General features: G+C 60.8%; 1 protein-coding gene across 2 annotated transcripts in view; it reads right to left on the reverse strand.

Moving 5' to 3' along the window:
- SKI (SKI proto-oncogene) overlaps positions 1 to 7,051 on the reverse strand; it is a 56,201-nt gene extending 49,150 nt beyond the window's left edge. The window contains exon 1 of one of the 2 annotated variants that reach the window (XM_081307348.1): positions 5,553 to 6,787. In XM_081307348.1, coding sequence (XP_081163474.1) covers positions 5,553 to 6,521 — 969 coding nt within the window. In that variant the 5' untranslated portion in view covers positions 6,522 to 6,787. Of the gene's footprint in view, positions 1 to 5,552 lie in introns of both variants that reach the window. The other variant, XM_081307349.1, reaches the window with a different exon arrangement.
- Between the last annotated feature and the right edge of the window lie 5,471 nt (positions 7,052 to 12,522).

Genomic DNA, 12,522 nt, shown 5'->3' on the forward strand with positions numbered 1-12,522 from the left:
CCCCACCCCCACCCCACCACCCCCCCCGGGCTCCTGGGGCATCACGGTGGGAATGGGCCACACCAGCGTCTGGTCAGCTCCAGGAGACACCCTCACCTCCCTCAGGCCCTGGTGTGAAGCTAGCTTTGCAAATCCTGGGGACAGTGGTGACGCTCCCTGGGTCCCCTAGCAGGACCAGCCTATACCCAGGATTTCCGGGGTCACCAGGCAGCCGCTGTGCTGCCCTGAAACAAGCAGCGCAGTGGGAGTCCCAGGGAGACCTTCCCAACAGCTGCTGCTTTCACAGTGACCAGCGGAAGTTCCATGGAAGCCACAGCCAGGGAGGGCAGGCTGGGAAGAACACCAGTGCTCAGGCACCAGCCAAGCACAACATTCCAGACCTTTCTGAGCACACCGACAGGGACCCCTGGCCGTGTCCCTACCTACAACCTGGGTGAAGTGCTTCCTTCCAAACACAGAAGGGGTGAGGGAAGGACACCCCAGAAAGACATTGCTCACCCCCGAGGGCTGCCAACCTTCCTTCTCCATCCGTGGACACAGAGCTGCCAGCCCTCGAAGCAGCCGCACAGCCCCACATGTTCCCCTCCAGAGCTAGGACACAGCTGCGACCCCCCACCCAGCCCTGACCTGATAGTAGCCACCACAGCTCCCAGAGGCCACTAGGCCGCACACCCACCAGCCACACCTGACTTCCCGCTGACGCTGCAGCCACTCTTTAAAAAGTCTTCAGAAGCCGAGAAAGTCAAGTCACAAGAGATAAAAACGCCAACGCCAAGACGGAGTCCAGCTGCCGCCCAGGCTGGTGCCAAGGCCCTTTTACCTGCTTCTGCCCAAAGAAACAAGACTCCGAAGAACGGGAACCTCCAGCAAAGAGCAGAGCAACGCAGGGACACAGAGGCCGCCTGCAGGCTGCCCTTCTCCACAGCCCACTTGGGATTCACCTGAAGCTGGGGGACCCTGCCCCACCTGCCTTGCCCCTGGAAGCACACTGGGACACTCGCTGGCCCAGGGTGCCCAGGGCCCACAGCCCAGAGCCCCTGTTCGCTGCACCGACGCAGCACCTGTCCAGAGTAGGGAACAGATCAGGAAGTCTCGGGTCAGTGGCCACACTGGGATGCAGGACAGACGCGGATCAAAACCAGCTCCTGACCTTGCAGGTGAGGCCAAGGCACCAGGAGAACCCACCCCACAGCCCCATCCGCTCACACCTATCCCCTTCCCCCGAGGGCTGCCGGCCAGAACTGGGGGCTCCTTCTCTCACCTCTCCCGGAAGTAATCCAACCTCCGTATTTTGACTCAAAACAAAGAAACTTTTTAAAAACATTTCAGTTGAAACTTGCACAACTCTTCCAGTGGAGAAACCTCCCTAGACTTTCGCAATCCTTAGAAAGAGACACAGTATTGCCACAGAGTCCGGCAGCCGGACACCTCCTGCCAGACAGCCAGGGCACGGCCCCCGGAACCGCCGCCTCCAGCCCTGCGGGCAGCATGCGGCTCAGACCTGGGCTGGGGCGCCCCACACCCGGCTCCGGGCGGGGCGGCTCACACTTCACCCAGACTTCCTCAGCTCCACATCCTGTCTGCCCTCACGCGACACTTCAGACAGACAGTACACAAACCGGCTGCAGGGAGGCGGGGAAGCCAGACGCTGCCGCACTGCCAATGACCTTACTCTCCGGAGCCCAGACCAACAGAGACTCCAAAGGGACAGCCGGGGACGGAGACAGGGGCACTCCACCACCCTGCTGCCCCAGAGGCTAAGGGAACCTACTCAGTCCCCCAGGGTCCTGGAAACTGGTGGACCATACCCCTGGAGGACCCATGCATGGCTCGGCTCCCTTCAGAAGAAACCCAGCCGTGGGAGTGGGCAGGCAGGGTCATGCTGGCCCACACCTCCCCTGCTGCAGGACGGCCCTCAGGTGAAGGCCGGGCCTGGAGCCCACTCTCAAGCCACTGTCGTCCCTTTGGAAAGACCCTGCTGGACATCATTCTGGAGCCTCAGCCAGCAACCAGACCAGACCAGATGCAGGCCCCTCCTCCTGCAGGGGCTCCAGGCCAGGGCCCAAGCTCAGGGTTAGCACAGAGGCATGCCCCCTTCCAAACACCCCCAAGTCCCAAGGAAGCCACGCCTGAAGCACGCTCACAGGCCACCCGGGAGCACGGACCCAGGTGGCAGATGGGTCCCCACACTCTGAGGCCAGCCTTCTCACAGCAGTCTCAGGTGGAGTGCAAAATGCACCTCAGGACTCGGCTAGCCAGTTATTGACTGAAAGGCTACCTGGGGCCAGGGGAGGGCATCAAGGCACCCAGGCAAAAACGTCCCACCTGAGGAATTCAGACAATCCGCACTGCAGTCCCCTAAATGCATGTCGGCCACACCAACCACCAATCATGACAACTAGACCTATGGGTCCCCCGGGAAGCTGCCTCTGAAGGGCACAGGTACAGCGACCAAGAACCCAGCTTTCTCACCATAAGAATGTCCAAGCCACAGTGTCAAGCAAGGCAGCCCCCTCCAACACACGCAGGGGCAGAGCCCACTCCAGCCCAGGGGAGGCACCCCAGTGCCCTGGTCTCAGCCTGGGAGGGCAACCCTGGGCTACAGCATGACGGCCTGAGGACAGCAGCCTCATCCCAGGCAGCAAGCCAAGTGGCAGCGCGAACTGTCCCCGCCTGTCTCCCTTTCAGACAGACAGCAATCTATGCTGATAGGAAGACGGAGCGAGGAAGAGGGATCTGTCAGGCAGAAGCCGGTGGGGACGGCTGAGAGGCTCCCTCCATCCACCTTGTGTGCCCGCAGCAAAGCAACCTGTCCTGCAACACCTGACACCCAGGATCAGAAAGTATTAGCCCCCGTTTATACGAAAAGAAAGTGTACCAGAAAGGTTAAGCAATTCGCCCAAGGTCACACAGCCAATGAGGGACAGAGGAGGAATATGAGCACAATCCCAAGAGGCTCCTCAGCTGGGTAGGCTGGGCTCACTGCAGGACACACAGGACACACGCCAAGGATAGCAGTCATGGAAGTCCTACAAGTGGCTCACTGAGCACCCAGGAAGCCTGTGTGTTCTAAGCCATGCCAGCAGGAAGCTGTCAGCAGGCCCCAGGTCAACCTCTAGACAAGAGTAGACAGTTCCTGTCATCAGAGAAGGTCACCAACCCTAAACACTGTCACAGCCCCAACAACGTGCCAAGGTCCCTGGTATATCTGCCTTTATGAAGGTTGGGCTCAAAGCTGGAGCCCCACCGAACCCAGCACCAGCTCAGCCAGGCCATGGCCAAGCGGACAGGCCGAGGCAGTCAGGGCGTCAGCCTCACTGGACGGGAGCCCCACCCACCTCCCACCAAGGCCAGGAAGGATTTCAGCTCATGCCAGTCAGCAGGCCCAGGTCTGCCAGGAGCCACGGCCCTGCACAGAGTTCCAGTCCGGTCTTTGTTCCTCAGCCCTCCTCCTCAGTAGATCAAAAATATTAAAATAAGCTACTAAGGAAGTGAAGAAATCAAAACATATCCCATGAATAGGCTTCCCAGAGGGGAGTGGGAGGAGCCGGCAGAGAGGGCAGTGCATGGACATGGTCAACCTCAGGTCCACACCCCCTAGACTGACCCCATTTCCACATGGCACATAACTGTCACAGATGACCACCACACAGCTGTTCGGGGGATGTGGAGGACCCCCAACTGCAGGTCACAGAGCCAAGGACACTCTGGGCTGAAGGCAGAGGGGGGCACACAGACGGGGAGTGTCCCACCCTCCTCCCTCATCAGGAAAGCATGCAGGAGCCGCCCAGGCCCAGGCCACCGCTGCCTAAGCAGGGGCAGGGCTGTCACTCCAGCCAGGAAACCCCAGTCACTCCAGGGTCTTCCTCTTCACTTTGAGGAATTTCTCTTAAATCAGTAAACGAAGTGCCAGAGCCCTGCCAGGGAGAACATGCGGGGAAAGAAGCTCCAAACCATCCGCCATAACCCGAGGAGCCACCCGGGCCTTGTCCCTAGGACCCAGGGTGCCATCCCCCTTCCTTTCAGCAGCACTGGCCCTCTCTGCACCCGAGGACCCTCAAAATCAGAATCCCAGGGCTGGCTGCAAAGAAGGGGAAGACCTGCGGCCCACCCCCAGGCAACAGCTGGGACAGAGGGGCCCTGTTGGCCTGCAAAGCCCAGAAAGAGAGACCTCCAATACACACCTGACCCAGAGTCAACAAAAACAAACCAGACACGCCCTGCTCAGGCGGGACCTGGTGCTCCCTGGCTCACTCCCACTCTGGAAATCAGTGAAGCCTGCCCAGCAGCGGGGCCTCGCCAGTCGCCCGCTCCACCACGGCAGGGCCCACCCCAGCAGCCCGCACACGTGGCATCCTTGGGCCACTCAAGCTGGCACCCCAAACAGACAGACCCTGCTCACAGGGAACTCCATAGCCAACTCCCCATCCGAAATGAAGGGCCAGCAGCCTGCTGGGGCTGCAGGCAGCTGCACCTGGGCGCTGGCCTCGCCAGGTCAGAACCACCACTGCGACAGCTACTGAACACACAACACATAGCACACGCGCTCTAGCAGCCCTCTTCACGGCCCCTCCCCCCACAACTCTGACACTCTGCTGGAGGGGCGCCCAGAGAAAACCGGGCTGCAGCATCTATTCACAGATTTAGAAAAAAAAAGTTTGATGCAATAGCTGAATTAATTAGGCCTCCCAAGAATAGCTGAGCCAATGCAGCGTCTGTGTGTGCCGTTTAGTAAGCCAGAATATTTAAGAGTCACAGATACTCAGGACGTGTGCTACAGAAAGTTCCTGTGGACTCGGTCTCACCATCTAGTAGCCAGGAGCTGCCCAGAGACAACACAAACAACAGGACCTGGGTGGGCAGCTCTGCACACCAGCCCATGTGCTTCAGAGACACTTGAGGACCCACGACCACAGGGACTCAGGGCACAGGGCTGCAGTCACTAAATCTCAGCACCTGCCACAGCAGCCAAGGCTTGGCTTCATTTCTTAGGTCCGTGTCCCAAGACTTCAGGGGAGTTAGGAATCAAATCAGGCTGTTCACCTGGGATGGAAGGGCAGGCACCCCTCTGCAGGTTTGGGAGACTTCTGGGGTGAATGTGAGAGACTTCACCCCAACCCTGTCTGAACGCCCCCACGGGGGCCCATGGGGGCCCTAGCCTGAGGCCCACAGCTGGGGTTCAGTCCATTGGACTTCCCAGAGCCTCTTCATAGACTGCCCAAGGCCCAACCTATCCAGGCCACGGTTGAGGGCTTGGGGGAGGCTTTACACTCGCCAGGCCTGGCCACCGAGATTTCCATTCAGGCTACCCCTGAGGACAAGCCCACCAGGCAGGAGGGCCTTCCTCCTAGAAGGTGGGGCCAAAGATAGGGACACTGACACAAGACAAGAGTGGACAGTTTCTTTCCCCAGATTTCCTTAAAACAAATCCCTGTGGCCTGGCAAGACAGGACACAAGCACATTCATTCCTGCCTTGGGAGGACGGGGTCCCAGCCCAGGAGAGCCCCCGCCCAGAGCACACCTCCCAGGCTTGGGAGCCAGGAATACTCACCCGGGGCACCCGCCGCTTATACTTGTTGCCGTAGTCGAACTTCTCCTTTACGTCGTCCAGGCAGCGGCCCAGGCGCGCCTGCTCCTCCTTGCCCGTGTAGTCCTGGCTCAGCAGGATGTAGGCCCGCCAGTTGGCGGAGTCGAAGCCCCAGTGGCAGGTCCGGTTCTCCAGGGCCTTGTGCGAGTGCACCACGAACTTGTGCGGAGGGTACATGAGGCGGCAGTCGAGGCACTGGATGCAGGCCGCGCTGGGGCTGCTGTAGAGCTCGGGCACCAGCAGCCCCTTGCACTTGCCGAAGCACTCGTGATACACGCGGACGCTGCGCTCGCTGAGCTCCAGGCCCAGCGCCAGGCTGGCCGCCAGCTCCTTCTTGCAGGGCGGCGGATAGGCGCCGCCGTAGAGCAGCGCGTTGCACAGGCGCTCGGCGTCCGTCTTGGTGATGAGCCCGCACGAGGGCGCGGAGAAGGGCAGGATGCCCATGACTTTGAGGATCTCCAGCTGGTCGGCTGTGCAGCGCGAGCAGTAGATGTGCAGCTCGTCGCACACCGAGTTGATCTGCTGCAGCGAGAAGTCGCGCAGCACCGAGTTGAGGATCTGCGGCAGGCACAGGCGCTTCTCGCCACCCACCACGAAGCACGAGATGGTTTCGCCCTCCAGCACGGTCTCGCAGCGCTCGGTAGAGCGGTCGGACGGCATGAAAAAGGGCCCGGGCAACACGGGCGGCGGCGGCTGGATGGCGGGCAGGTGCAGCACGGGCGGCGGCTCGGCGGCTGTGGGCACCGGCGCAGGCACAGAGGCCGCACCCGCCTCCTTGGCGCTCTCCTTCTTGTAGGCCTCCTGAGCCCAGCGCGCCGAGAAGGCGGCCGGACCGCCAAGCGAGCTCATGGAGCTCAGGTGGAACTGCTCCAACGTCTTCTGCAGCCCCGGGTGCGGCTGGAAGCCGCCGCGGCCGCCTGCCGCCGCCTCCATGGCGCGCTCGGGTTCCACGGGCCGCTCCCGCTCCCGCGCGCCCGGGCCCCCGCGGCCCCCGCCGCCGCCCCGCGCGCCCCGGCGGCGCCCGCGGCCCCGGCCCCGGCCGCCCCCCGCCGCCGGCTCCCGGCCGATCACGGCCGCGGCCTCGGCCTCGCCCGGGGGCGCGAAGGCGAAGGCGGGCGGGGCGAAGGGGTCCCGCCGCTGGAGCCCGCCGCCGCTCGGGCCCGGCGCCACATCCACGCGCCCCGCGCCGCGCCCGCCGCCGCCCGGGCCCCCCGCGCGCCCCCCGCGCGCCCCCCGGGCTCTAGGCGCGGGGCATGCCCCGGCGCGCGCCGCCAACGCCAACGCCAACGCTCGCGGGCCCGGGGCTCGCGGGGGGCGCGCGGGCAGGTGCCGACGCCGCGAGGCGCGAATCGCCGCGGCGGCCGAGGCCGAGGGGCCCGGGAGGAGCGGGGGCGCGGGCGCGGGGCCCGCCGGGCCGTCCTCGCGCGGCGCGCCGCCGCCGCCCCGCTCCTCCCACCGCGCGGCGCCCGCCCGGCTCGTCCCGGCGGCGCTGGCCGGCCGCGTCGCGCCCGCGCCGGCCCCCGGCCGCCGGCCGCCCGCCCGCCCGCCGGCTCCCGGCCGCCCGCCGGCCCGCGCGCGCGGCTCCCGGGGCGGCGGAGGCGCCTCTGGCCCGCGGCCTCAGAGCGCGGCGGCGGCGCGGGGCTCGGCGCGCTCGGCGCACATCCTCCCGGCGGCTCGCTCCGGCTCGGACTGAGTGCCCGGCGCTGAGCTCACGCTGCCGCGCGCCGCCCCGCCCCGCGCCACCGCGCCCCGCCCCGCGCCGCCCCGCCCCCGCGCTGTTTGTTGCCGTGCGTCCGCCTCGGCCCGAGCGCCGGCCAAGAATGCGACCCGCTGCCGGCCGGCTCTTCCAGGAACGCGCGCTCCCCCACCCGGGCTCGGCTCTGCTCGGCCGCGCTCGGCTACGCCCGGCCGAGACTCGGCCAAGCTTGGCCCCGCCCACCCGCACCTCGGCTCCGCTCGGCTCCGCTCGGCTCCGCTCGGGACCGCCCGCCCGGAGCTCGGCCCCGCTCGGCTCCGTTCGGTCCCCTCGGCCCCGCCCACCGGAGGCCTCTGGTGGCGGCTGCGCCCGGGGCCCCCCTTCCGGCCGAGGCCGTTTCCTGCGCGGCTGGGTAGACGCCCGTCCCGCCGCCGCCCCGAGGCCCAGAAACCCACAGGGTCCCCGCCACAACCGCAGACCAACTGAGGGGCGGTCCGGGGCCGGTCTCTGCAGCCGCCACCGCAGGTCCCGGGGTTTCTACTGAACAGATTACCGTGCGACATACACTGGGACCCGCAACTGAAGGCGCCCGTCACGGAACAAGCTCCAGAGGCCCCACCCGAAAGGGAAGTCGCGAAACACTGCAGGGTACACCACAGGGTTCCCACTGGAGAGGGAGGCCACGCAGCTTACCCCGGTGTCCTTAGGCTACGAGGATGCCCAGAGCACATGCTGGATTTCCACACATGGAAATGCACATCGTCCACATAGGACCAGGACCTGGAATCCAACACAGGAAGGAATGCCGCACTTAGACAATATGGGGACACTGCACATGCTAGGACCTAGGATCATAGCACCCAGGGACGCCACGACCTAACCTGAAGAAAACAAGATTCAGGAAGGCCCATCCCACCCCTTGATTAGCAGGCAGCATGGACCACCCATGGCTCTGGTTCCCACCACACCGCCAGCAGCAGCACCTGAACCCTGGTCCCAGTGCAGGAATCTCCCTGCTTCTCAGGGAAGGGGCTTTGGGACTTGGCTCTGTGCTGAGAGCCCAGCCCTGTGCTCACCAGCACAGCCTCTCCCTGAGGCACCCCACTAGCCAGGGTCCAACCCCAGGAACTCAGCCTCAGTGTGTCTCAAGCCAGCAGCTAATGTGACTCTCACTCTGCAGCGTGCATGTCAAGAACTTTGCTTCTGTCTGCATGGGTCAGGCACCCAGGTTGCGACTTGAATGAGACAGCACTTGACCTCCCTCCACATTGTGGCTATGCTGTGGGAGAGACAAGCCAGAAAGGGCCAGGAGGGACAGCGGAGCTGAGCAGGCTGTCAGGTGGCCCTAGACAGAAGCTGCATGCAGCAGAGGGGTGGATGGGTCTGGCTCTGCTCACCTGAGGCCAAAGGACTTCCAGCTGGACAGTGGTACCTTTCCCACATGACCAGGCCCTCAGCTGGCCTGGGCTCTGGGGAACAGGGGAGAGAGGCTCTCAGAGCTCGATGGAGATATGAGAGCCACACTCATTTCAGCCTGGAGATCTCTCCTCCCCGCTGGAAGCTGGAAATGGTCCCATACCAGCACTCCTGGGGCACAGTTCCTGCCCTGGGGCATTGGCAAGTAACCCTGGACAGGCCTCAGTTACTCTGTGCCAGGGGCAGGTGTCTGGACAGCCGAGATCAGTGGGTGACCCCAAGTCTGGGCTCAAGATTTAGAGTGCCTATCCGAGTCTGAAAACTGGATGGCTTGTCACCAAGCATACGTGAGCCCACTCCCAGTTCCCTGTGTTGGCCTACAGGAGCCTTGAGATTATCCCTCCTTGTCACACAGTTGCTGCTCCCCCTGCGCTGTTGGCCCCAGCAGTACCCAATCCCCACCACAAGGCATCTTATGCTCACACATAAGAAAACCAATACGACAATTGTTTCCTGAAAAGGGGTATTTTTAAAACAAGAAAAGGAACTGATTTGTTTTCCTGGAGATGGTTTTCTTAGCCCACATTTAGACCCCTCCGCCAAAAGTTAACATGGCTCGAGGGATTCATCTCCTTCCATCTAGATTTGAATTCCATACAGTTCCGGGAGATTATAATCCAGACAGGCGCAATGGTGCACACCTATAGTGCAAGCTACTCAAGAGGCTGAAGCAGGAGGATCTCAGAAATTGGTGAGACCCTGTCTCAAAAATTAAAAATTAGAGCTGGGTGAGATGGTGGACGCTGGTAATCCTAGCGGCTTGGGAAGCTGAGGCAGGAGGATGGCGAGTTCAAAGCCAGCCTCATCAACGGCGAGGCACTAAGAAACTCAGTGAGACCCTGTCTCTAAATAAAATACAAAAAAGGGCTGGGGATGTGGCTTAGTGGTCAACTGCCCCTGAGTTCAATCCCCGGTACCAAAAATTAAAAATTAGAAAAGGGCTGGGGATGTGGCTCAGTAGTATAGTGCCTGTGGGTTCAATACCCACTACTGAAAAGAATACATTGTAATTCGAAGAAGATAACTAGAATCAGAGCTGGCTAGGACAAGTCTCCCATCCAGTGAGGAGATCTCTGGCTCTCTTGCTTCAGCAGGCTCCTGAGGACTGGCTCCAGTAGCCAGAGCCCATGCAGATGCTGCACTCCTGATGCCTCTGGCTTTGCAGGCCCAGGCCAGGGACCAGCAAGTTACAGAACCCAAAACCGTGAAGCAGCTATGGGGATGCAGGAGAATAAAGAGGCTGAGCACAGGAGGGGTGTGGGAGGGGTTGATCCGGCTGAAGGGCCCTGGGCAGCAGCGCGGGCAAGGCCTCAGGCTGGCCTCTGAGGCCTCCTCCTCCAAGATGCTGGCATTCCAGAACAGCCCACCAAGGGCCAGGGCAGCTGGGATGGAGCTGATGGGGCCTTGCTTCCCCTTGCACCCAGGGGTGCCCCACCTGCTGGCCCTCCTTCTGCCACCTACAGCCACTCTGGCCTGTGGCCTACTCATGCCATAGGCCAGGCCACTACATCAGAAGGTGAAGGGTCCAGGCCACAGGTACAGCCATGTTGGGGGTGGAGCAGGGTTGGCTTTGTGCCTGTCGGCAAAAAACAACAACAAAAAAAAAAAAAAAAAAAAAACACCAGCTTGCAGACAGACAGGGCCTGCTCAAGCCCTCACCATACCAGGGAGCTGGGACAGCTTGTGACACATTGTTCATCAGCACCATGCAGGTATGAGCCAGGTGCTGCACCCTTGGGAAGGAACCAATTTCTAGCCCAGTGGCTTCTATTCTTGTGTGGGACACTGACAACCCAGTGACAGGCCTGCCTGGACAGCAGTGAGGTCACCCACTTCTGAGTAGCCTGACTTGGGCAGGGGGCTGGTGTCAGCCAGGGAAGGCTTCCTGGGGGCGCTGGCCTTGGAGTTCAGCCCCAAGCCTAAGAGGCCAGCAATTTGGAGATGCACAGGATAGCACTCTGGAATGAGAGATGTGGGTCTGCCAGTGAAAGGGGCATCCCGACTTTGGGGGAACTCAGACCCAGCAGAAGCACTCTATGAGGTCAAGCCACCAGCCTACACAGTTCCGGGATGTTCCGGGAATTGGCCACACCTGTGAGATCTCAGGTCCATATTTACAAACAAAACCAAGATGTGAAAATGTGTTTGTGCTAACATATGTACCATCCCCAGCTCTGTCCATGAGCGGAGGGACACTAGAGGCAAGGACCACAGCAGGGCCCAGATGCTGGCTTCTGCCTTCCCTTCTCCTGAAGGCAGCCAGGATCCTGCAGGGAAATAACCAGCCCTCAGGGCCAGGATAAGTGTGGACAAGCAGGAGGAAGGGCCCCCAAAGAGGGGACACCTGCAGAGGACACAGAGCTGGCATGCAGGGGCACCCCTGTCCAGATCAGCAGGCCCCCACCACAGACCCTGGCAGACAGCACTCAACTGTGCAGCCCAAGAGGATCCTGGCCATGGCCATGGGCTACATGGTGGGATAGGTGAGCACAGCAGCTTACTTCTGTGACTCTCCCATCAAAGACACACACCCATCCTCCTGTGACAGCTCCTCAGACCAAGCCAACAGGGGACCTACCCCAGGAGCCTTGGCCCAGAATCTTTGAAGGCGCCAGGGTCATGGCAGTCAGAGAAAGGCCGGGAATGTTCTGGACTAATGGAGACGAAGAAGATAGAGTGACTTAGTGCCATGCATGGACCCAACTAGGCTGATCTCTCTGCTGCAAAGAATGTTAGTGTGACAACCAGGAAGCCCTGGACAGAGTCTGAGTCCCCACACTTCCTTGCCATGGACACCCTATGGGTATGTAAGAGGAATCTTTGTTTGGGGGTGCAGTGGAGCATCATGTTGGCTGCTAACCTCAAAAGCACTGTGGGAGCAAGGTGCTCTTGTGCACACCTATACTCCCAGCAATTTGGGAGGCTGAGACAAGAGGGTCACGAGCTCAAAGCCAGCCTTAGCAACTTAGTGAAGTCCTAAGCAACTCAGTGAGACCCTGTCTCTAAATAAATACGAAATAGGGCTGGGGATGTGGCTCAGTACTCAAGTGTCCCTAAATTCAATCCCTGGTACCAAAAAAATAAAAATAAAAATGAGGAGCAGATAGCCAACTGGAATTCTGGGGTAGCTTTGGGTCTGCTGAGGCCTGGCAGTTAAGGCCAACATGGGCTGTCCACTCCATGAATAGGTTGTGGAAAAATCTGCCCATAAGCCCTGACGTGGAGCCCAGACAGACCAAGGCAGGGTAGAGAGCCCCTCAGAACACGGAGAACTTTGTGGACTGTGTGGAGGTAGTAGGGAATAACTGGGGACCCAGAGAAAACTCAGCAGATGAAAAAAGCAAGGTAAAAATTAACTCCAGGAAAAACAAAAAGGAAATTTAAAGCCAACTCCACTACTTGCTTCAGTGGTGAATAACACTTGCATAGTTGTCACAGTGTGGACGACTTAACAAAAAATCATGAAATTGTCGATTTGGGGAGACAGAAAAGAAAGTAGAGAGGATGGCACGGGGGAAGGGCCGAGCCTCCATCCTCAGCTACAGCCACCATGGCTCAAAGAGCAGTGAGAGCACGTGACGTAGAGCCACGGAGAAATAAGAGCAGCTGGAAGAACTGGAGGGGTAAGTCTGAGGCACCGGACCAGGGCCAACAGAGAGTTGTAGGCTGTCCTACAGATACACTGAGAACCCCCATATTTGGGGGTTTTGTTCCTTTTATCTATATATCTGGTTTTCCTGGGTAAGAATCAAATTAAAAAAA

The sequence above is a fragment of the Spermophilus citellus genome (genome assembly GCF_964194105.1).
Source record: "Spermophilus citellus genome assembly, chromosome: 9".
In the NCBI taxonomy this organism is placed as follows: Eukaryota; Metazoa; Chordata; class Mammalia; order Rodentia; family Sciuridae; genus Spermophilus; species Spermophilus citellus.